Genomic DNA, 25,331 nt, shown 5'->3' with positions numbered 1-25,331 from the left:
AGTGGGTATGTCATTAACCCCTCTGAGCATCAATTTCCAAATCTATACAATGGAGCTAATAATACCTGCCTTATACCTTGATTTTGAAGATTTGCAATGTTTATAAAGAGCATGACACATACACTGGACTCAATGAAAGGGAATGCTGATTCTCATCAGCAAGTTAATCTTTCTGTCCCAAAAGAGGGAAGGCTCTGACAATACTGGCCAAGGTCAGGGCTGCCATCAGCCAAGGTAGAGATCATTCTCATTTTCATTTTCAAAGTTAGGAGAATGGTACAGATCTAAAGTAGAAAGGAACTAGCAGCACATGTTTTTAAATATTCATAAGGGCTGGAAATGTCTTACTCCTTTCGTTTTCTCTGCCATCTGCTTTTGTTTCTTTTCTTTTCATTCTTATGCCACAGCTGCAAATGAAAACAACCATACAATAACTCAAGTTAAATAAAAAAAAAAATCAAAATAAAAACAATCTGAAGGGTAAAAAGAGAAGATGAATTATAAACTTTTTCCCTGGGCTCACAGACTACAGAAGCAAGAATAATGTTTAATGCAAGTTAAATCCTCTGGAAACCAAAATCCAGGTCCCATGTTTATAATAACCATAAGAGCAACCACCATTCACTAAATGGCTCCTGTGTGCCACTTGATGACCAATATTTCTAATTCCTAAAGCCTTCCTTCAAAGTAGGTAAATTAAACCCATTTTACAGAAAAAAAAATTGCAGATCAGAGGTGCAAAATAGATTTTTAATGGTTGCACAGCTAATAAGAGATGAAACTGAGATGTGAACCGGGTCTGCCTAAACCCAAAGCCCAGGTGCTTTCTCTACCACCCTCTTCAGAAATGGGAAGAGATTTTAAAAAAATTAAGTTGGGAAATATTTAGGAAAGACCATTTGTGCTAAATTGATTTATTCAGATAATTGAAACCCGTGATTACAGCTCTAATTAAAGTTAACTCAAATAATTGGTTGTTGTATTTGTGAATGTGCAATTAAAGTCTTCCACATAATTGCAGGGTTTTCAGCATCAGACTTTCCATTTACTCACAGCATCCCAGAGTTTTGCTCTACTGGCCTCTGTTCTACCAAAGGCTGCAATGACAGCTCTTGGGGCCCTGAGCTCAAGGACCATGACCTATGCTACCAATAGCAGGGTCTGGGCTCGGCTCCTTTTAACATGTCTTTGTCCTGAAGTCAATGAACACCTCATCTTCAAGTACACTGTAAAAAGCTCTTACAGCCTACACTACACTGTTGTCCTGAAAACTCCTAGCAGCATGTACCTGAGGAAAATCTGGCAGCAGTGGTCCTCATGTGTTAATTACACTTGCGAAGTCTATTATGCATAGAAAGGGCACCTGCTGGCAGTGAAAATGACTAGAATCTGCCCTTCCTGTGCAGTGAGTAAATTGAGAGTTCATTTCTACAGGAGATAATAGTTTTCAGATTCCATTTCGTGTATCCCCTGCATGGGGACGTACTTAACATTTAAATCATCTGCAGAGGAACAAACCTCCTTCAAATTTACATGTTCCAGGCTCCTAGCACTTTACTTAAAATGCTAGTTATCCCTGCTGACTCTTACCACCAAAGATTAAACTCAATGTGGTGAAAGTCACTGAGCACAATAGAGTCAAGTTATTAGCATTGACTCAAATTTCATGATATTTGTAGTTTCTGACCAAATCAGTGGTCGCAGGCTGAAGGTGATCAAATCAAGCCTTGAATGGAGGACCTGTTTTTCTCTTGGGGTCATTTACTTCATCATTTTTACATCCTGCAGTTAATCAACAGATACCAATCCCCACCGGCCTATAATCATCCTTTGGTCAAATGTCAAATAGTCCTTTCATGAAAACAAGAGACCAGGAGACCAAGTTCACACAAACAGAAATTTCCAAGATGGAACCTAATCACAAAACTCTCTCAGGCTCAGAAAAAAAACAAGCCTTAGCTTTGATTTTTAGGAGTGGAAGTTTGGGTTGACAGGGCTTAGCCACTTCCTTGACAAGCCTTCCCTTCTAAGTTAGACTTGCCAGGATCATTGCTCTCAGCTAGGCTGGTGACCCAGTTCTCCACAGAGCTAGAGTTAGATGGGAATTGAAAAGAGGATCTCAGATCAGCTTCCACAGGAAGGAGTCAAACAGCTAATAAATCCTCTAAGCAAATAAGAAAGGAGGGCTAGGACCTGAGATGGCAGCTGAAAAAAACTTGCTAGAATACACACTGATTTTTCTTTTTAAAGTAAAACTTTTCAATTATTAAAACCACACTTTCTTTATAGAAATATATGAAATATGAAAAATAAAATAAAAATCATGCAGAATTCCTCCCCCTCCTCCCCATTATGAATCACTAACATTAAAGATTTCTGCATGTGTGTGTGTGTGTGTGTGTGTGTGTACACATTTAATTTTTATATTATACATACACCATGATTTCGCTTGTTTTTATAAAAATGGAATCATACAGTACATAATACCTACATTGGGGCAAGTTACTAAACCTCTTGTGGCCTTGGTTTACCAGCCTGTGAAATTGAGCCAATAACTTACGGGTTTCTATCACCGATGCAAAGGAGATAGTCCAGTGACTGGGGCATAGGATACATTCACCACTGGCTGCTACTGTGATCATTGATATTACGGACTGAATTTTCCTCTCCACAGTTCTGGGAATATAAGCTGCTGGGTTTAAACTAGCTAATAAATTAGCAACCAAAACTTCCCAAGTAACAGAAAGCTAAAGTTGTACTATTACCAACCCCTGAACACAGGAACCCCTGGGCGTTCATATCTAAAGCACAGCATCAAGACACACAGGTGAGTTTCTTCCAGGGAGAACCCTAAGGTTTCCCCTTAGAGCACATGTCTGGGTGAGGGTGTGAGGGTTATGAGTCTCCTTCTGTGTGAGGGCCCCTGAAATATGTGCCTGTGGAGAAGGGACCTGTGTCTGTGTGTCAGTATGGAGGCCATGTGCCTGTGGGGGTATTGTATGTGAGGGGCGGGGGTGGCAAGTTGACTGAGTGACACTGTGTGAGTCTGTCTTACAAGACATATGCCCCCTTTCTACCTTTTCTATTTTTCTCAAGTATCTCCCCTTTGCATTCCTTGGGTGTGTATTTTGTTCTTTCTTCTCCTCCACTCCCTTGGCCTGCTTCTTCCTCTATGTCTGCCTCTGCCAGCCCCTCAATCGTGCATTCAAACAACAACAGTGCTGGATAGCAAACACAGGCCTTTCCTTTGAGAGACATGGCAGTGGTTCAGAAGCTCCAAAGGAGCAGCAAGTCTAAACAGAGGAAGACCCTTCCTCTAAACAGAGGAAGACCCTTAATCTCATAGGAGGTAGGGGAAAGGCATGGATAAAAGGAGCCACCTTGATAAGAAAGATGTAGAGCAGACAGATGAGCCGATTCACTTAGTGCTAGGCCAGAGAGGGACACTGAGTTTCACTTGATGGACCTTAGCAACATCTTTGTTGCATCCATGGCTTCTTGGGATAGTCAACATTAAAATTAGAAGTACTGTGGAATACCTTTAAGGTCCCAGGACGATCTGGCTACCTTGGAGAACCTTTTCAGTGGCAGGTTGGCAAAATGGGTTAGAGAACCAGCAAAAATTATGACTGACCTTACTCAATCACTTTGAACCAACTTTCTCCTGAAGTTGCCAATTCCTGGCAGGCAATGCCTTTTCCTACATATGCACAGTGCTCCCTTATCAACTTCTGCTGACTTGAACTCTCACGAGACAATTTCTTTAACCATATTACCCTAAAGAAATAAATTGTTCAGAAGGAAAACGGATCTGAATCAGTCTTCTTGGTGATCTTTTGGAGACAAGACAGTGGTGATGACAAGGCTCCTGCAGAAACATGCTTGAGCACCCACCATGAGACAGCTTTTCTTCATGGTGTTTCTTCATCTGTTATATCATTTCATCTTTATATAAATAAGTATAGAACTTCATTTTGCAGACGAGGAAACAAAGTCTTAAGCCAAGTGACTTGCCCAAGGCGACAGAGCTGACTAAAGCCTGCCTGCCTTCCACTGAAACACGGTTCACTGAACACTGAAATTCCCATCAAAACAACTTCAGAGGGTTTGAAGTCTGGCTGGTGCTTCCAAACCACAGTTGAGAGCAAGTCTTACAGAACGTGCCAGGACATGGCTGAAACTTGAAGACTTTGGGATATCAACTGTTCTTGTCACCAGTTTCTAATTTGTCTCAGGAAAAAACAACAACACATCATACAACTACTTGGTGCTTTGGTTTCCCCAAACTGAGAAATGGGAAAAGTATTAACTACTCACTTGAACTCTCAAGAACGCCACGACATATATGAAAGCTGTTTGGAAGCAGAAGGGCCATGCAATCGTGTGGTCTAAAACGCATGTCATTTTTGAAGCTAATATTTTTCATTTATAGTCAACAACTGCATTACAAGTTACAGACCTAACTTCCATGACAGTTCCGGAGAAGGAAAGCAGAGGTGGGGAAAGCAGCGGCTTACCAGCAGTAGTCCAGCAGGTGTGGTGGCAGGACGGGGATGTACACATGCTGCCAGAACATGGGGTAGAGCATGGCGGCAGATCCGTGGATGCAGGCCGTCAACTGCAAGAGAAGCAAATCGGAGGCTTAGAACTAGCAGTCAAAGTGAGACACTGTCCTGTTGGAGTGGAGCAATAAAATTAAATACATACTTCTCAAAGTATTTAAAATAAATTAACTCAATCACCCTAATTCAAATTTAATAAGAGCCTGCTTTCCAAAAAACAATCTATTTTTTACCTGATTATGAAGCTAATGCACAATGACAGCAGAAAATTTAGAAAATGGAAAAAGGGATAAAAGGAAACAAAAGTCTTCACCATCTGAAAATAATTTAACATTTTGGGGTATTACATACATATGCACTTGTATTTCCTTTTCTAATAAAATTAGGATTATTATAACTACAGTGTTCACTTGTTCTTTTTTTTTTTTTTTTGCCAGTATGTTCTTTTTTCTTCAAGTCAACATTATTAGCTGGCATTTTCCCATATCTTTAAAATACTCTTAGAAAACATATCTTTTAACAACACTCAATAAATTCCCCATACTATATTTAATCACATTACTCTTCTACCATTAAGTTATATAATCAGATCAGGTCAATAATTTTTATATCTGGTTCCTAGATGTAGAATGCAGAGACAAAAGTCATAAATATTTTAAGGCACTTAATAAATATAAAAACATAAACATAGTAAATGCATTCACATAATAAATAGATGAAGGATGGAAGCTCTTTACACTCGCCCAGCCCTGTGCTACAGTGTCCCCTTATACCTCACCAGCACCAAGAACTGGACTCAAGTTAGCTTTAAACTGTATCTATCTTGATTTTTAAAAAAAAGATATTTCATTGATTTTTAAAAAATATATATTTTATTGATTTTTTTAGAGAGGAAGAGAGAGGGACAGAGAGTCAGAAACATCGATGAGAGAGAATCACCGATCAGCTGCCTCTTGCACATCCCCTACTGGGGATGTGCCCGCAATGAAGGTACTCATGCCCTTGACCGGAATCAAACCTGGGACCTTTCAGTCGGCAGGCTACAGCTGAACATCTTGCCATATGTCTCTTCACTATATTTTTTAGGTGAACGGTCTGTTTTCTATTCCTAGGCCACTTTTTCTAATGAGTACTAGTATGCTTAAAAATTGATTTGCAAGAAACAGCAGATATGAAAAGGACACTAAAATCCTTTGCAATGTTTTGGGAAAAAATACTTCATCCTTATTTAATTTTCTTTGAATTTTTGGGAGTGAAGAGAAAGTTTAAGTTAACACATAGAAAAATTTCTTCCTTCATGATGGTTTCCACTGCTTTTATACTAAGAAAGTCCCCCAAATCTTTCCCCAGCATTTAACTTTAATCCATCTGGAATGAATTTAGGTTTAAGGACTGAGGTGAGAATTTATTTTTTCCACATAGTTAATCAATGGCCCCAGCACTGTTAACTGACTAATCCTTCCTCTCCCTATTGTTTTGACATGCCTCTGTTTCATATTCCTTTTTTTCTTAAGAGCTAGATACATCATACAATCAGTACGTTATATAATTAAATTTTTGAAAACAAAGATATAATGGAAATAAAATTGTTTAAAAAATTCAATAGAGAGAAAGAAGGGGGAAAAAACCAACACCTTGGGAGATAAGGCTATGAAGTGACAAAAGCCAACAACACATGCTTCTCTCTGTCTTGTTTCTTTGGTTTCTGGGAAACCTGTTCCCATGAGGACTTTGCTTCTTTTGGAAGCTGTTAACTGGCCTTTGTTGACAGAAAGGCATTTACGTGGTGAAAGAGTGATGTGCCAAGGCCCAGTTAAAAGAATCCCAGAGGTTAGTGTAACACGAACAGCTTTAAATGGGATATTCTGCTGATGTTTCACAGTTGTGAGAGCTGCGTATTAAATCCAGGGCTGCTACTCCCCGCCCCCCACCTCTTTCCTCCGGACACTGTTCTTTAAACCAGGTACATGTCATCAACAGAAGCTGGTCCAGAAGCTCTCTAGAGCTGTTCCCAGTGACACACCAAGGTTTGTAGATTTAACCCAGCCTTCTCAACCCATTTTAATATTGCTTCAATATAAAGGAAACTGTCATATTATACATGACCAATCTCTTCAGCTTTAGAAGAAATGAGAATCTTTGCCGGTATTGAAAGTGTAGGAAATGAACCAATTTTATTTTTATTCCATCCTGAAGTCAAACTGGGGGGTGACCCTGGCCTTGGACCCCCAGCTCTTTCTGCCCACCCTTTAGCTGCCAAAGTACTCTTACATAAAGTGCAGGTCCGGTCGTGGAACACCCTACTCAGAAGCCTTTGGGGACACACCTGAAACAGGCATGTCTCCACCAGTTCTCAGTCTACATGTAGAGCAGCATCTCCAGCCACAGTTTCTCTTGCCTTCTCCAAGTTTATCTTTGGAATAAAGCATTTGCAGATGTAGGAGGCGTTATGTATTCCTTTTCCTTCTTTCTCTCTTTCCACTGGTCCTCTAAACTGGCCTGAATTTGTGCCCAGAGCAAACTCCTCCAAGTGCTACCTTCCTCACACGGCTCTCCTGGGCATACAACCCATGATCAAAGGGGCTATAAATGCACATGTGTCCTCTCATTGTAAAGGACTAAAAGACCGGTCTCTCTTCTCCTCTCCATGGTCTCGGTGGTGCAACATATATGTAAGTGCCAGCTAATGCAATCTTTCTTGAATAAATAAAAAAGTTAGAATAGTTCTCCCCTAATCTTTTGACATGTCCCTAACTAAAAATAGTTAGTAGCCTGGCTTTTAATAGTACTGGACCAATATTTTCATGAATGTCACAGAGTGGGGTATATGACACAAATTCCAAAACAATGCCAATAAGCATAGACACAAGATAAGCCATTTCTTGGAAAATCAAGTCAATGAATTCATTCATCCATTCGTTCCATAATATAACTCTACAACACATCAGATAAATAAAAGCACTTTAAAACCTACAGGGTGCCACACAAATATAAGTTATCACATAATTTATTTGGAGTTCTCTGAAAAAGTAATTCAGTATAATGTTCCTGGTTCAAATAGAACTTGATTACCTGCCTCTTTTTAGCTTAAACTGGTTTGAGTCTAAAGCCTATTTCAAGTGGTAAAATGGCAGAGATCTTATCTTCATACAACTTTCTTTTCATGTCTCTTTAACCTCAAGAAAGAAAAAAAGAATCCCCTGCCAAGCTGGATGCCAAGATTTAAAAATTTCTGATCTCTCATGAAAAACAAACTTTTAAGGTATTTGATCATAATTTTTATTGGGATTTTTCTAAGGGCCAAGTCTCTGCAATTGGAACAAAATGTATTTGCCCATCTGATTAAGAAAAAAAAGGTGGGGCGCAGGGGGGATGTTTGAGCTCTTTTACCAAATACTAAATAGCATAAACAATGTGTACCGTTACTTAGGAAAAGTGGCTGAGTTGACCACAAAAAAAAGTGTTATAATATATCTATGCTTAATCAGAAATACCATATTATGTCTTGTATATTATCATTAACCACTTGTTTTAAAAATAGCTCTAAAACCAACCCTATTTTAAAAGATAAGGATTCTAAAGGCCTATGTTCACTTCTTACAGAATACAAAATTTAAAAGTAATGAAAGTATACAATTTAGATAGTAATCAACAAAGGGGTATTGTGAATATTTTAATTGAAGTGTAAGTTGAAGGAAATGATCCTATCAAACTCTCACTCAGTGGGAGAATAGAAAGATAGTATGTGTAAAATTTGCCCAAAGTCATTAGTCACAATGAATATTCATCAGAAGCCAATTATCAATCCCATTTAATGACACCCCAAAAGATTTTGCCCTGAAGCAGCTGAATAGTCTAAGACTCCAGACAACACTAGACAAATTATATAGCCAATAGCCAGTCTAGCCAGGACACAGATTGTAAAGTAAGCCACTAGTGGGTTTTTGGAGGCACTTTTAGCAAATTCTGTCCTCAATTAAAGATGCACAAGGTCACTTCTATCTTGGAGCTTTCTATACAGCTTCATTAATTTTCTTTGAGGCAAAGGGAGAAAAAGAGAGAAGGCAGTAGGATAGGACATGAATGAGTGATCAATGACAGAAAAAAATCACAGACACATTTTTGTTTGTTTGTTTAAGAGTTTAAGGTATTTCTCAGAGATAATGCTGAGATTGCCACATTCTTAGATCCCAATTTTAGCTCTGAAATTTAACACAGAATAAAAGTAAGGATCACTCCCTTCCCCCACAGAACAACAACAAAAACCAAATCCCAACAGTGTAGGTGCCAGGTATCATGTTGGGAATTTAGAATCTTGCAAAGTATTATTTTAAAGGAGTGTGTGTGTGTGTGTGTGTGTGTGTGTGTATTTACATACATACACCCTCATCACATTTCTCAGATAAGGAAACAGTCTCAGAGGTGAAATAACCTGCCCAAGGCCACATAGCTAGTGACAGAACTGGGACTCACAACCAGGCCTGTCAGACTAGAATGGCCACTGTGTTACCACAATGCATAAATTAACAAATGTTTCGAGTACCTACCCTGTGCCCATACACTGTGCTGAGGATTCTGAACTAGATGAGATACTGTTCCTGTCAGCATAGCCAAATTAGGTAGAAATACATTTGCCTTGCTGTGAGATGAACAAAAGTCTAAGGTAAAATACCAATGAACAGAAAATAAACATTTTAAAAACAAACACAGATCTGACATTTTTTCTGGGGATTAGTTACTTTTAACTAAGGTGGTATAGTGTCCTTTAATCCATAGGAAATTCTAGACAACGATGTAATGATTGTCAAAGTGATGGTTTACACACTCATTTGGCGCACCCCATTTGAAAGTCTGGGTTGCCGTCATGTTCCCTTTCGCATACTTGCATAGAGTTTCCACTAATTCTCTTTTTTGATCTGAGTAAGCCACTTCCTCTCTTGGGTCTCAATTTTCCCTCTGTGGAAAATAAGAGGCTGCACTACATGATCCCTCTGCCCCCTTCCAGCTTTGACAACTTAGGACCTAGAGGAATCACTGTCCTTTGATGTGAAATATGTGCCTCCTCTGCCTCAGCTCACTGTCAGCTCTACTGACTAAGTGTTAGTAAAACGGAATGTCTCAAAGCTGCATCTCTGCAGCTATAGGGCCCACTTGGAATTCATGTGCTATCTAGGAACCATCACCTCTCAGCCCTCTATCTCCATCACCTGAGTGTGGAGGATAGCAATCTTCTATGCTTGGCCCGTGACACTCTGAGACCTCAGAGGTAGGTGATTTTAGGAGACTAGGGGCACGAGACTAAAGATGTGAGCTCCTCAGGGCCAGAGCAAACATTTGATTCTTCTCCTTATCTCTTACTAAGCTTGACACAGAGCAGGTGCTGAGTAAATGTTTGGGGAATGTTAGAATGCCTCTAGCTGAACATCATGAGGAATGGTAGGCAAGATTACCAGACACTTTAACAAATTGCAATTGCTTAATAGATCACAACTAGGAGCTGTAAATTTCTAAGGTATTGAGATTCCAAGTTCCAAAATCTAACAGAAGAAATAAAATCAGATGGTCACAGTCAATCACATCCTAGAATTCAGGATGTTAAAATATCAAACTGACATCTGCTTCATCACTGAGTTAGAGTATTGGAAAGTCTCCTCTGAACTCAAACATCAGGAAATTGATAAAACAAAGAGTATAGAAAGAATACCAGATTACTATATTTAAAGATGGGTCATTTTTAAGTCTACTAATTTCAACCAAGAATCATCCTATGTAGAACAGCTGTATAAAATGTCTTGTGGAAGTCAGCTTTCTCAATTTGAGAACTATATTCTTTTATGTCATTATATACTATCTTTGTAGTCATCAGGAAATAAATGGTGCCACAATTAAACAGTGTTGTGGTTTTGTGTGTGTGTGTGTGTGTGTGTGTGTTTGTGTGTTTACTTATTTTCAAATGTTAAACCCTCAGTGATGAATTTTAAGTAAAATCTACAGGGACTCTGTAAGTTAACTTACCCTTTACAAGGGTATGAGAAAAATCTTTAATTACAAATGGTTCAGCTACATTCAGATTGTGTTTACTACATTTTGAGAGGGTAGACCTGGCTTTTAAGAAATTAAGATGCTTTAGCAAAAATACAACTTAGCTTCAGAATTAAAGCCCTTCAGTTAGTCTAGACCAGTGGTCAGCAAACTCATTTGTCAACAAAGCCAAGATATCCACAGTACAATGATTGAAATTTCTTTTGAGAGCCAAATTTTTTTAAACTTGTCCTAACGCCACTTCTTCAAAATAGACTCTCCCAGGCCGTGGTATTTTGTGGAAGAGCCACACTCATGGGGCCAAAGAGCCACATGTGGCTCGCGAGCTGCAGTTTACCAACCACAGGTCTAAACAAAAGCTGGACATGGGAGTGGAAAGAAGGAAAATAGTAAAAAATGGCAGAATTGTTGGGCTCTGTCCTACTTTTCTTAGAAGTAAAAATGTAATGCTTCTTTATTTTTATTTTTACTTTTGGTTGTGGAGGAAGTGCAATCTTTCTTCAAGTCATATTTTTTTTTTCTTCTACAGTTGGGTGGAATGCATCCTACATCTTGCTTCTCTAGAGAACGGTAAGGGGAAAAAAAGACCCAAAAACCAACACACCAACATGGGGACAAGTGAAAAAACTGCCCTCCATTGCAGGCCTGGTCTCTCCCAACTGCCCTCCCCTGCTGGCCATCTTGTGGCGGCCATTTTTTACCAATGGGGGCAGCCATCTTGTTTGTTGGAGTGATGGTCAATCTACATATTATTCTTTTATTAGATAGGATACCATGAACAGCTTTATTCCAACAAATTGGACAACCTAGATGAAATAGACATATTCTTAGAAAAATACAAGCTCCCAAAACTCAATCAAGAAGAATAAAAAAACCTGAATAGGCCAATAACTACCAAAGAAATTAAAGCAGCAATCAAAAATCTTCCAGCAAACAAAAGCCCTGGTCTGGACGGTTTTACAGGGGAGTTCTACCAACCATTCAAAGAAGGTCTAAATCCTCTTCAGACTATTCCAAAAAATTCAAGAGGAAGGCACACTTCCAACCTCTTTCTATGAAGCCACGATTATCCTAATCCCAAATCCAGATAAAGACACCACAATAAAAGAGAACTACAGGCCAATATCCTTGATGAACATAGATGCTAAAATCCTCAATAAAATTCTAGCAAATCGAATTTAGCATACACCATGGCCAAGTGGGGTTTATTCTGGAGATTCAAGGATGGTACAATATCTGCAAATCAATAAATGTGATACATCACATAAACAAACTTAGAGACAAAAATACATAATCATATCAATTGATGAAGAAAAAGCATTTGACAAAAATCTAACACCCTTTCTTTATGAAAACTCTCAGCAAAGTGGGAATAGAGGGATCATACCTCAACATAATAAAAACCTTATATGACAAACCTACAGCCAACATCATACTCAATGAGCAAAAATTAAACTCATTTTCCCTAAGAACAGAAACAAGACAGGGATGCCCACTTTCACCACTCCTGTCTGATATAGTAGTGGAAGTGCTAGCCATAGCAATCAGACAAGAAGAAGAAATAAAAGGCATCCAAATTGGAAAAGAAGAAGTAAAACTGTCCTTATTCGCAGAAGACATGATACTATACATAGAAAACTCCAAAGACTCCATCAAAAGACCATTAGACCTACTAAATGAATTTGGCAATATAACAGGATACAAAATTAACACCCACAAATCTATGGCCTTTTTATATACCAATAATAAACTCACAGAAAGTGAAACGGAAAAAAACAATCCCATTTACCATTGCACCAAAAAAATTAAGATACCTAGGAATAAACTTAATTAAGAAGATAAAGGCCTATACTCAGAAAACTATAGGACATTGCAAAAAGAGATAAAGGAAGACATAAACAAATGGAAGAACATACCATGCTCATGGATTGGTAGAATCAACATAATTAAAATGCCCATACTACCCAAAGCAATCCCCATTAAAATACCAATGGTATATTTCAAAGATCTAGAACAAACTCTCCAAAAATTCATCTGGAATAAAAAAAGACCCCGAATAGCCATAGCAATCCCAAGAATAACAAAGTTGGAGGGATCCAATACCAGATATCAAGCTATATTACCAAGCCACAGTCCTCAAAACTGCCTGGAGAACAGACATATAGACCAATGGAACAGATCAGAGAACCTAGAAATATACCCAAGCCATTATGCTCAATTAATATTTGACAAAGGAGGCAAGAACATACAATGGAGTCAAGACAGTCTCTTCAATAAATGGTGCTGGGAAATTTTGTCAGATACATGCAAAAAAATGAAACTAGATCATCAACTTACACCACACACAAAAACAAATTCAATATGACTAAAGGACTTGAATGTAAGGCTCCATAGGCAGCAAAATAGCAGACATATGTTGTAGCAATATCTTTACAGACACAGCTTCTTGGGCAATAGAGATTAAGGAGAGAAAAAATGGGACTACATAAAAATAAAAAGCTTCTTTATAGCAAAAGAAACCATCAACAAAACAACAAGCCCATTGCATGGAAGAACATATTTGCCAATGATATTTCTGATAAGTGTTTAATCTCCAAAATTTACAGAGAACTCAAACAACCTAACAAAAGGAAGATAAATGATCCAATCAAAAAATGGGCAAAGGATCTAAATAGACACTTTTCAAAAGAGGACATACAGAAGGCCCAGAGACATATGAAAACATGTTCAAAGTCACTAATCATCCAAGAGATGCAAATCAAAACAATAATGAGATACCATCTCACACCTGTCAGAATGGCTACCATCAACAAATCAGGATGTGAAGAAAAGGGAATGCTTCTGCACTGCTGGTGGGAATGCAGACTTGTGCAGCCACTGTGGAGAACAGTATGGAGTTTCCTCAAAAAGTTAAAAATGGAACTCCCCTTTGACCCAGTAATCCCACTTCTAGGACTATGTCCCAAGAAACCAGAAACACCAATCAGAAAGGATATATGCACCTCTATGTTCATAGCAACACAACTTAAAATAGCTAAGATTTGGAAACAATCTAAGTGCTCATCAGCAGATGAGTGGATTAAAAAACTGTGGTACATCTACACAATGGAATACTATGCCGCTATAGAAAAGAAGGAACTTTTACCATTTGCAACAGCATGGATGGAACTGAGAGCATTATGCTAAGTGAAATAAGCCAGTTGGAGAAAGATAAATATTACAAGATCTCCCTCATATGTGGGATATAATGATCAACATAATTTGATAAACAAGAATAGACCCACAGACAAATGGTAGCGGAGGGGGGGTTAGAGAGCAACCAAAGGACTTGTATGCATGCATATTAGCATAACCAATGGACACAGACACTGGGGCGGTTTGGGGCTTGCCCGGAGTGGAAATGACTGGAGGGGGTTGGGGAAAAAGGAGACATATATAAAACTTTAGACAACAATAATTTAAAAAAGAACCAATGAGTAGAGTAATTAGAGTTAAGTTATTAACAGAAAAAGAAGCTTTCATGACAAGATTTGACACTTCAAAACCTCAAAGCAAGTAAAACTGCCAGAGAAAAGCCTTCACTACGAAAGCTGAGGCAGAAACAACAATATGGGAAACTACAGAGCCAATGACCTGCAGCACATGAGTGAGAAAAGTGCACACTTTTCTTTAAGATGAAAAAGGAAAAGGCAAGGTCATACTGGGATTGCCAACATGTCACTTAAATGCAGGGGCAGCAAGGTTCTGCCCTCCTCCATCCTGTGCCTGTGACTGGCATTACAAACTGATGTGGTGTCAGGACATGGCCTAAGGGTCTCTCCAAACATGTCACTATTGGCCGTGGATCCAAGTAGGCACTCAAGAAGAAATCTATTTGCCACCTCAAGTCCAGTAAAGTGGATATTTATATTTTTTTGAAAATATTCTAAAATCATAATTTGTGTTTAGCTAATTTACACTATTGCTTTGATGAATCACTTATTTTAAAAGAACTGAATATAGAATTGTGAGTAACCATCTGTCAGATATCCATACACAGAGAAGAAACTAAGGAATCTTCAGGTGGAATGAGTTATTAGATTTAAAGGCAAAGGCAAAGAAAAAGAATCTCGGGGAAGTTTTGTCGGCCAAATCCAACCTTACAAAGTGATAGTAAACTTAGAAAGATTAAAGTTACAATACAGTCTCCATCATGACCACTAAACTTGGCATATACCATTTGCCAAGCACTGTTCTAAGTACATCACATATAGTTAACACAATCTTCACAGTCCTATAAGGCAGGCAGCATTAGTATCCTCATTTTACAGATCAGGAAACGAAGGTTCCTAAATGCCAAGTACCTTGTGCATGGCATTTAGGAACCTTGGGTCACAGAACTAGTGGTAGAGCTAAGATATGAACCTAGAGTCTAGCTCCAGAAACTGCTCTTAGTTCACAGGAGACTGTCTCTGTGCTATAATCTGACAATTAAGTAAGTATCCCCTATGTGTACATGCCATGACCTCAAGCAATTTAACAGAGACAGATCAAAATGCAAACAATCAACTTCAACACAAAAGCATTATGCAAGAGGTGTTATAATAGAGATGCAAGTTTATTGGCATATAAAGAAGGAATCATTACTTCTGAATGGGGCAAGAATTGGGGGAGGGAGAGAGAGTGGGGGGAGGGGAGAGAGGGAGAGGGAGGGAGGGAGGGAGGGAGGGAGGGAGGGAGGGAGGGAGGGAGAGAGAGAGAGAGAGAGAGAGAGAGAGGAGGAGGAGGAGGAGGAGGAGGAGGAGGAGGAGGAGGAGGAGGAGGAGGAGGAGGAGGAGAAGAAGAAGAAGAAGAAGAAGAAGAAGAAGAAGAAGAAGAAGAAGAAGAAGAAGAAGAAGAAGAAGAAGAAGGAGAAGAAAAAGAAGAAGAAGAAGAAGAAGAAGAAGAAGAAGAAGAAGAAGAAGAAGAAGAAGAAGAAGAAGAAGAAGAGGAGGAGGAGGAGGAGGAGGAGGAGGAGGAGGAGGAGGAGGAGGAGGAGGAGGAGGGGGGGGGAGGAAGAGGGGGAGGGGGAGGGGAAAAGAAGGGAGAGGAGGAGGGGGAAAGAGGAATGGAAAAGGGAGGGAGAAAGAGAGAGGGAGGGGGAGGGGAGAGGAGGAAGGCATCAGAGCAGAGCCCGAAAGGATGAAAACTAGAAGCTGTCAGTCCTCCCTGGAAGGCTGGTCAGGTGGTAACAGTGGGCCATGAAAACAGAGCAGCTTTTTAAGGCCATTCTAGTGCTAAGTAATGATGACTGTGGAGACCTGAACAAGAAATGATGTTAGTCAATGACTATGTGACTAATGAGAAGTGGGTGGATACAGAAAGCCTCGTTCGAGTTCCCATGACTATCCTGTTGCTTGGATTCATTCACCATCTACTATCACCAATTAGACTGATTACATCTTCAGACCTCTTCCAGGATCTCTATGTCCTCCTTGCTTCTTAAAGTCAAACCAGGGTTTATTGTCCCTTAAAGGTGAGATTCAGAGTCAGCATTTACTGAATGATTAGCACGTGCCCAGGAGTGGGCTATATGCTAGCGTATCTATGACCAATGAATCCTTTCAACAACCGGGAGAAGGGTATTAATACTATTCCCATTTTACAGAAGAGGGTAGAGGCTCAGAGAGGTCAGGTAAGTTGTCCAAGGCCGAGTGGCTGGGAATAACATGGGGAGGATTAAGTACAAAGGAAGGAACTTAACAAAACCATCATGACTTGAAGCTTGGTGCTCTCTCCTACAGTCCTGCTGCCCTTTACCTTGGGAAAAGATAACACCTGCTGGGGTGTCTGAATCATCGAGCTGGGAGACTACATAGCTATCAAGAGAGCAGAAGAGAAAAAAAATATGAATTTTCATAAGATCTGTACTTACAACCCCTGACTGCTTGGCCTAACCTAACATCCCACTACCTTCGCTCACCAAAATGACCAAACTTTCAGCGTTCAGAAACCAGAGAGAAAAAAAGAGTCCTTGTTCATGTTGACTTAACACATAGTAGGTGTTCAAATTTTAATGAAATCCAGAGGTGCCTATATTTATGGGTGCCAGTTAGAGCCTTTCAAGTATTGTATATTAAGGTGTCAGTGACTTGAATATTACCCATTAGTGTTTTTTGGTAGAGATGTGATTCATAAGAGTCACATTAAAAAATAAGCTGAGCTCTATAATCTAAACAATATAATTTATTTCACAAATGGACTATACTAATAAATAATAAACAAGATTCTCTGCCATGTTCTCAATGCAATGTCTAAGTAGAAATATCCCATTTCTAGACTGTACCTATGTACCCAAAGTTACAGTGGTGGATTGCATCAGTATCCAACATTCCTGAGAGCTTAAACAGGTTATTTATTTATTTATTTATTTATTTATTTATTTATTTATTTTAGCCTGTCCTGCTCAAGAGTAGGCAATTCCAAAATCAAAGCTCTCCTGAAGAAAACTATGGAAACAAATAATTTTTTTTTTTAATGTGGGTTTGTACTCATGTCTTCTAAACAAACTTAAACAGGTTCTCTTACATAGTCTCAAAATAAAAATGAGTCTAATGATGAAAAATAACAGTAAGAGCCAAAACCGGTTTGGCTCAGCGGTAGAGCGTCGGTCTGCGGACTGAAAGGTCCCAGGTTCGATTCTGGTCAAGGGCATGTAGTACCTTGTTAAGGGCACATCCCCGGTAGGGGGTGTGCAAGAGGCAGCTGGTCGATGTTTCTCTCTCATCGATGTTTCTAGCTCTCTATCTCTCTCCCTTCCTCTCTGTAAAAAATCAATAAAATATATTAAAAAAAAGAAAAAAGAAAAATAACAGTAAGAAAAGAATAAATAACTTTATTATTATTATTATTATTATTATTATTATTATTATTATTCTTTGTCTTAGAGACTATCTATTCACTGTTTCTGAAATTTGGGGAACCTTAAGAAATAGACATTCAGTGGTTCAATGGTAAACCTTTTGAACCAGAATGTTTGGAGGTGGTGTCCAAGTACCTGAATTTTTAAAAAGTCTTAGGGTGATTCTAACACAACTAACCCATGAACTAGCATTTGCGATTACTAGCAATCTGAATGCTGTGTCTAGTCCAAAACGCTCAATGCTTGTTGAATCAGTGGAAGAAGAGGCAGGAGAGCAAGGTAAGAACTAGTTGCTTGAAGTCACAGCAAATTTAAAATATCACAAACTAAACTGTTTATACTCTATATATTAGTCTATAGAACATCTCAAGATTAATTCCAGCTCACACATAATTAAATGAGGAACATAGTTCAAAAGCATTTAATTGTATTCACATTTAAAAACCAGAGAAAAACCACATAAATAAAACATACCAATCTTTCCTCCTACTTTCTGTCAATGGAAGTTCCATTAATTTATTTCTGACAGTTTTTAATATTCTCTGAGCCACAATAAAATTTTATATGATGGAGATTAGAGAGGCAATGCTATTGGGAAGTTTGGCTGCAGAGTCTATATTTCATGCCACTTCATTACATTTTGTTAAGGCTTTCCCTCTTCACCAAAAGGATTAGTTTTCTTCTCACTTTGAATACTCTTCTTAGGTTGCTAGTATGAACTAGGTTAATCTCTCTGTTTTTTTAACATATAAAAAATGAACAAACAAAATGTTCAACTTATTTTATTTTTTAAATAGAACACTAAATTTAGTCCTAGAATCCTCTGTTTGGTAAATTTCCAGTTACAAGGTCTTGGCTTCCCATGAGCACAGTTTGAAACAAAATAATGCAGTTTGTTCCTACGGCTGGAACATGCAGAGTGGAGTATGCAGGCAAAGAGGCCTTGGCTCTGGTCCAGTGTTTCAAGCCTTCTTAAGCTGCCACTCTCATCTCTGCTTCAAGGGCTGCAGACAGGCAAACAGGACTAGTTTTTCCTAGGCCAGAACAGCTAGGAAAGCTCTGCACACATCATTCAAGTGCCTAAACCTTACACAGGCTGGCATGGTCACGACCAGGTGAAGTTCACCAGCAGAGAAGTGAAAATGAAGCCAAATCTAAAAAACTTGCAAGTTCACATACTGGCTTTCTTAGGTCACAAGACCAGGTGGTGCTAAGACAACAGAAGCTGTTGGTGGGAGTGGGCGGGCAGAAAGGCGGGTGTTACCCATCCCTTCACACCAACACAGAAGCATCTACTAAGGGCTAGACCTGGAGGTGCTGGTGGGAAGACAGAACTATCGCCCGCCACTCTCTAGGCCATCAGTGTCCAGGGCCTATCCAAAACCCACATTCTCTAGGGCTAATACTTAGGAAGGAAGAAACTGATAAGGGAATGATACCAGTTTAGTTCCTCCCCTCTCCCCAAATGGGGTGCTATCAGACTATCATAAAAGTAATAGTACTGGAAGTGCTATGGGTATCACACAAATACTTGGGTATGGAGGCTCAATTAATTACTAGTAGGTCATGATCTTATCACTAAATTATGCTTCTTTTCTAAGAACCTGTTTTAAACAGCATTTGCTGAATAAAACAAATATATGTTCCTCTGAGAAGTAACTAAGCCTTTGTCATCATGTACTGAATATTGTTTTTATTTTTTTTCTTTCTTTATTGATTAAGGTATTACACATGTGTCCTTATTCCCCCATTACCCCCCACCTCCTTTTCATGCCCCCACCCCCCTGTTGTCTGTGTCCATTGATTAGGCTTATATGCATGCATATAAGTCCTTTGGTTGGTCTCTCCCCTTTACCTCCACTGTCCCCTACCTTTCCTGAGGTTTGACGTTCTGATTGATGTTTCTCTGTCTCTGATCTATTTTTGTTCATCAGTTTATGTTGTTCATTATATTTATTCTTAGTTTTTAAAACTTCTTGCAGTAGCCCTAAATTATGGGAGGGGCGATTTGGGCAGATCTACCCAGAGCTGGCAGGAGCTACAGCACAGGAACCGTGCAGCCACAGTCAGTCAGAAAAGTTAAGATCCAGGGACCCACCCAGGCTGTGCTCACCACAGGGACCAGCATGAGTGGAGCTAGGAGACCACGGAGGCCAGCCCCACATAGACAGAGTTGGATCTGAACAGTGCTAAGGAAATGGGGATCTGCCTAACAGAGCAAGTGTGTCCAATAGAAATTGACATATCAGCCTTATGTTTCCCTGGTGCAGAGTGGTGCCAGGCACATAGGAAGTGCTCACTGACTCTGAAGAAAGCTTAGATGTACATTAAAAGGCAATGGCCAGGCTGACATTCCTTCTGTGATTTCAGATCCAGATTCAACAGAATCATTCTGATAATATTTCTCTGGGGACAAGTATCAAGGGGAACATATGACAAATGGAGAGTTACCAAGATGGCAGTATGAGGTAGTAAGAAGGGGGCTGAAGCCAAGTGAAGTGGGTTTTAATTCCACCACTGCTGGTCATCTTAGACAAGGCACTTCAACTTCTCAAGTGCCAATATTCTCATCTGCAAAAGAGAATAAAAGTAGCTCCTAGCGTTGTTGCAAAAGCTAATGGAAAAAAATGTGATTACACAGGGCCTGGCACATAGTAGGTGGCTCAATAAAGTTCACTTTAAAGAATTTTAAAAAAGTATGGGGAGAACTGAGGCCCTACCCTATAAAATATAGAGGAGGACTCTAACAAGGGTGCTCTGCATGCTGAGTCTGTGAGTGCTGCTAGCATACCTCTTTGGTAGTCTTGGACCTATTTACAAACTACAAAAGAAACTCCTCTATTATATAATCAGGACTTATTTTTTACCCAAACAAGCAACCTTATCCATCAAATTTGGCTCAGACTAATTTGCTGGCTCTTTATGAGGACTCTCAAATTCCCTCAGTGGGACAGATTTTTTTTAACAATGTGTCTCTGGCCCTTCTGACAATAGTTTGAAAGGTTGCAACCAGTAAACATGACCTGGTCCCTAAGGCAAGCACTTTGAAGGGGCTAAGATTCCTTTGTATGTGCAATTCCTGGTTGTTTGTCCCTTTGTCTGAAGCCAAGGTCTCTATCCCAACACTGAATCATGATGACTTATTTGTATGTCCTTGCTGTAAAAAAGGGATATAATCAACCTTCCAGGATGGTGTTAGAATTACATATCATCTGTATAAAGGTCTTATTTTATACCCACCTTCTCTCCTTAAGTTACCAAAAAGCAATATGAATTAAAACTCCAGATATGAGAATCTGGAAGAAAAATGAGGCCTTTGTGCTAGAGGAAATCAACTGAAGTATTTACATTAGAGAACAAGATTTAGTTAAGCCTTCCCTATTTATCATTTATAAAGGAAAACAATCAATATACATGAACTGAGCAAAGAAAACAAAAACTTAGATTTTTTCTTATACAGAATTATCACATTATTGACCGAGAAAGCCAGAAATGAATATCACCTGACTCTGAACTAAATATTGCTGGGTTTGTCTCTACTAAAGGACTAATATTTATAGAAAATGGCATTCCAGAGTGTTGGACAGTTTTCTATCTTTCAGCTGTTTAATGGGTTGGAAGAGCATTAAGCATCCATCTTTTTAAAAAATGGAGAAAAATATTATTTGTCAAGGTACGATAGGACCCTCAATTTGTAGAGAGGGTCCTCAGAAACCTCAGCTAAAGTAGCCTGTGTATTCTGCCTCTCATCAAAAAGATAATAAAAAGCCACTACTGAGAAAATAAAAGGCAACAATTAGAAAACTGCTATGAGAGGGAGGACAGGGGGCGAAGGGATCTACAGGAGCGGCACTCTGGTGCAGTAAAGACAAAGACTCCAGACTCCAGAGTTTGCAGCAAAGACGAAGAAGGCAGACTCTGGCCAGAGCGAAGGCCTGGGTCCCGGGTGCTGGAGGAAAACCAGAGCTGGAAGCCAAGGGAAGGAAGGCCTATTGCACAAATCTCTTTGTGAAATGGGCTTCTAGTCTCTCTATATATAATAAAAGCCTAAGTGACCATTAGGACCAGATGATACGCACTGATCACCGGGGGCAGACGCTCAACACAGGAGCTGCCCCCAGGTGGTCAGTGCACTACCACAACTAATCTCCTGTGGCAGGCCAACCTCCGGTGATCCTTACCCCCAGCCCACTGGCCCTGATTGGCCGTGATCAGGGGTGGCCAGATCAAGGGACCCCACCCGTGCACGAATTCATGCACCGGGCCTCTAGTTATAACATATTAGTAAGTTCAGCCGAAACCGGTTTGGCTGAGTGGTAGAGCGTCGGTCTGCAGACTGAAAGGTCCCGGGTTCAATTCCTGTCAAGGGCATGTACATTGGTTGTGGGCACATCCCCGGTGGGGGGTGTGCAGGAGGCAGCTGGTTGATGTTTCTCTCATCGACGTTTCTAGCTCTCTATCTCGCTCCCTTCCTCTCTGTAAAAAATCAATAAAATATATATATATAAAAAAATATTAGTAAGCTCATAAGATGAGAGACTATTAGGACCAGAAGGAAAAAAAACAACATACTGATGCAGACTGTAAGAGGAATGCCCTTCAATCAGGAAGAAGGACACTGCAGTATGGCTTCTTCCTTAATCAGGCACTCCTGGGCCATCTATCTAAAATCACAGTCCCTATGACCTTACCACTCCCCATCCACTCTCATTTGCTTATTTCACTCCTTACCACTTATCAGTACACTACTGTAAATCCTACTATGATTACTATATACTTAACTTACCTTGGTTATTCAAGGTCTTCCCTACTAAAATGTAAATGAGAACAGATATTTTTGCCCATTTTGTTCACTGTTGTAACCCCAGTGCCCACAACAGTGCCATGAAAAATACTTGTTATATGAAGTCAGGTGGATAGCAGAGTGGTTGGCCCAAGAGAGGCCAGACAGCTCATCCACAGTAGAGAAAGCAGAGTGGAAGAGGAAAGAACCATGAGGTTGACAGGTTTGGTATGAACTCCTGCCATGCTCCGCTGAGACTTTCATTAGATAAGTATAGAAATCTCAGGTTAGAAATCAATTTACCTTAGATGTTCAAGACACTACTTGACTCTTCTGGTTTCTAAAATTGTCACAGCAGCCCTGGCTGGGTAGCTCAGTTGGTTAGAGTGTTGTCCCAATACACAAGGGTTGTGGGTTAAACCCATGGCCAGGGCACGTACAAGAATCAACCAATGAATGCATAAATGGGTGGAACAACAAATCAGTCAATCTCGCTCTATCTCCTCTCTCTATCTCCTCTCTCAAATCAATAAAATAAAAATAAAACTGTCACAGAAAAATCTTGTGCAATTTTGATTCTTAGCTTTTGTATAAGAATTACTTTGTCTCTATCCCAGTATTGTAAAGTTTCATGACAAAAGGCCTTAGTATCTTATTTTTTAACTTTTCAAAAATTCTGAAATATGTGCACATACATACTAAAGTGTGTATATCAAATAAGCATATTTTAAAAGAAAAAAACATGACTCCAAAAGCTAGCACCTAACTCAATGGTTGACAAACTGCAGTCAGTATCTTTGTAAACAAAGCTTTATTGGAACACAGCCACAAACACTAGTTTACTGATTGTAACCTACAGAGTTACAGTCCAGTAGTTGTAGCAAAGATTATTTGGCCTTGAGTCATATTCACTATTGGACCCATTACAGAAAGGCTTCTTGATCACTATCCTAGCTCAAGACAAAAAAACAATAGTTTTGATATCCCCTGTACACCTCTTGCCGATTATACTCTTTTCACTCACTTTGAGGAAACCACTACCTAAAATGTGTGTTCATCACTTTTCCTCCCACTGTAGTTTGTATGTGTCCCTAAATAATGTACCATTCAGTTTTTCTTACTTGAACTTTTTATGAATGAAACCATACTGTATGTTCTTCCGTAGCACATTTCTTTACTTGAAATTCTATATTAGAGACCCAATCATGCTGACAATGTTAGTTTCACCGATACAGTATTCCATTGTATGACTATACCACAATTTATCAGTTCTCTGTGAATGGCCATGTGGGCCCTCCCCAGGTTTAAAACAGGAAGAAAAAAAAAATGCTACTATGAACATGTATCCCACTATACATGACCAAGAAGTGTGTGTGGGTATGAATATGTATATTTACACACATACACATACATACAATTCCACTCAGAAATGGTCAAAAGTAGCCAAAAGATATTCATTGCAGGGTTAACTACTAAAGGGTTAACCTATGAACAACTGAAATAGCCACCAAGAGAAAAAAGATTTAATAAATGATGACACATCAGTATAATGGAATAAGATATAGACACATAAAAACTGACAATGATGGACACTTATGTGGAAGTATGCAAAGTGTTTATAACATAAGGTCAAATGGAAAACTATAAGTGATTGTGAAACTCTAAGAATAAATGAAATGTGCATTGGCTCCATAAAGGGACATGAATAATTAATGAAGAGGACATGTTACTATCTGAGGGGATTGTGGCTGATTTCTTTTTCTAAAAATTTCTTTAATCTTTCCAATACATCCTTCAATTGAAATACAGTAATTAAAAAGCCCATCTCGAGCCTTATCTACTCACAGTGCTGAGTTTGCTGCAAATGATGAGTATCCGGCGTTCGTAGAGCATACTGGCGTACAGATGTAACATGTTGTTTACATCCACAGCCACAAAATATTCTGTCAGATTTCTCTAGGAGAGAGAAGAAAGGAGGTTTGTGTCTTATTTTGTTGGTTCTTATTACAAGCAGTATCTAATAAAAACATGAGAAACAGAAAATAATCAGGAAGGATACTCTCCTCTTCCCCTGCCCCATTCTTTCTACCTGAGGACCACGTATGAATCCCATTCATGTATAAAATCATGAAGTGCAGCGTTGGAGAGATGTTAGAGACACAGTAGTCTGAGCAAATATACCTGTGTGGTGATTACAGTTAACAATATGAGGTCATTCACAGTGCTGTGCTGCTTTTTATAGAAGTTCCTGAAGGTAATCAAGACAGGAAGTCCTCAACCTTCCAAATGAGGAAACCAAGCCTCAGAGAGATATGCCAAGATCAAAAAGTCTTGTATGCAATGAAGACAGGACTGCAGCTCAGAGCTTCGAACTCCAGATCCTAGAACTTTCCCAATGCACTGTGCCACACGTCTCAGCAAAACAAAGTACCCAGGGACAAAACGCTTCTGGCAGAGACCATTTCTGTCCAACAGATCCCACCCACAAAGGCCAGCATGCTCCTCTCTTGTCACGGCTGGTGTCCCCCTCCTCCACAGTTTACATTCTCTAAAATGACTTGGCTGGAATGAAAATAATTTAGAAGATTTACAATTTCCAGGTATTTTACTCAAAAAGAAAAAAAAAATCAAAGGCAAGCAGCAGCAAGTTGTGACAAAGCAGTGTTCTAACTAGCTTTTGTCCGTAGCCTAGGCTTCATTCCTTTAATTAGTTCTATAGATTGGTACTCTTCAGATTTCAGAAGAAATGTAATGTGTTTCATTTCTGCAATCCTTTCTATACCCACCTGACTTTAATAATACACATAAATATGCTAATTTCTTCAATGTTACAGCTTTTCAATGCCATACAATAAAATCCTCTGAAAATGAAGAGGGTGGGGAAGGAAGGAACACTATTGCCAGGGGTTGCAATTTATAATAATGAAAGATCTATAACCCATAAATTCAAGTAAACCAGGTGGATTTTATATGCAAAATAGCATAAAGTGCTTTTTGACAATATTATATAGGGACTGGGAATAAAACAGGCACTTATCTTACAATTTGTTATTGTTTGATTGGA

The 25,331-nt window shown here is 39.3% G+C and overlaps 1 protein-coding gene across 11 annotated transcripts in view; it reads right to left on the bottom strand.

Annotated features, from left to right (window-relative positions):
- DENND1A (DENN domain containing 1A) overlaps positions 1-25,331 on the bottom strand; it is a 439,483-nt gene that overhangs the window by 194,309 nt on the left and 219,843 nt on the right. For all 11 annotated transcript variants that reach the window (XM_084899946.1, XM_084899951.1, XM_084899945.1 and 8 more), the window contains 2 exons: positions 24,113-24,223; positions 4,518-4,618 (listed from right to left, as the gene is read on the bottom strand). In XM_084899946.1, coding sequence (XP_084756072.1) covers positions 4,518-4,618; positions 24,113-24,223 — 212 coding nt within the window. The remainder of the gene's footprint in view (positions 1-4,517; positions 4,619-24,112; positions 24,224-25,331) is intronic.

Source organism: Pipistrellus hanaki (genome assembly GCF_964339955.1).
Source record: "Pipistrellus hanaki genome assembly, chromosome: 11".
NCBI classification, from domain to species: Eukaryota; Metazoa; Chordata; class Mammalia; order Chiroptera; family Vespertilionidae; genus Pipistrellus; species Pipistrellus hanaki.
Note: the sequence above shows the minus strand (reverse complement) of the source record. Positions and strands in the feature narration are given on the sequence as shown.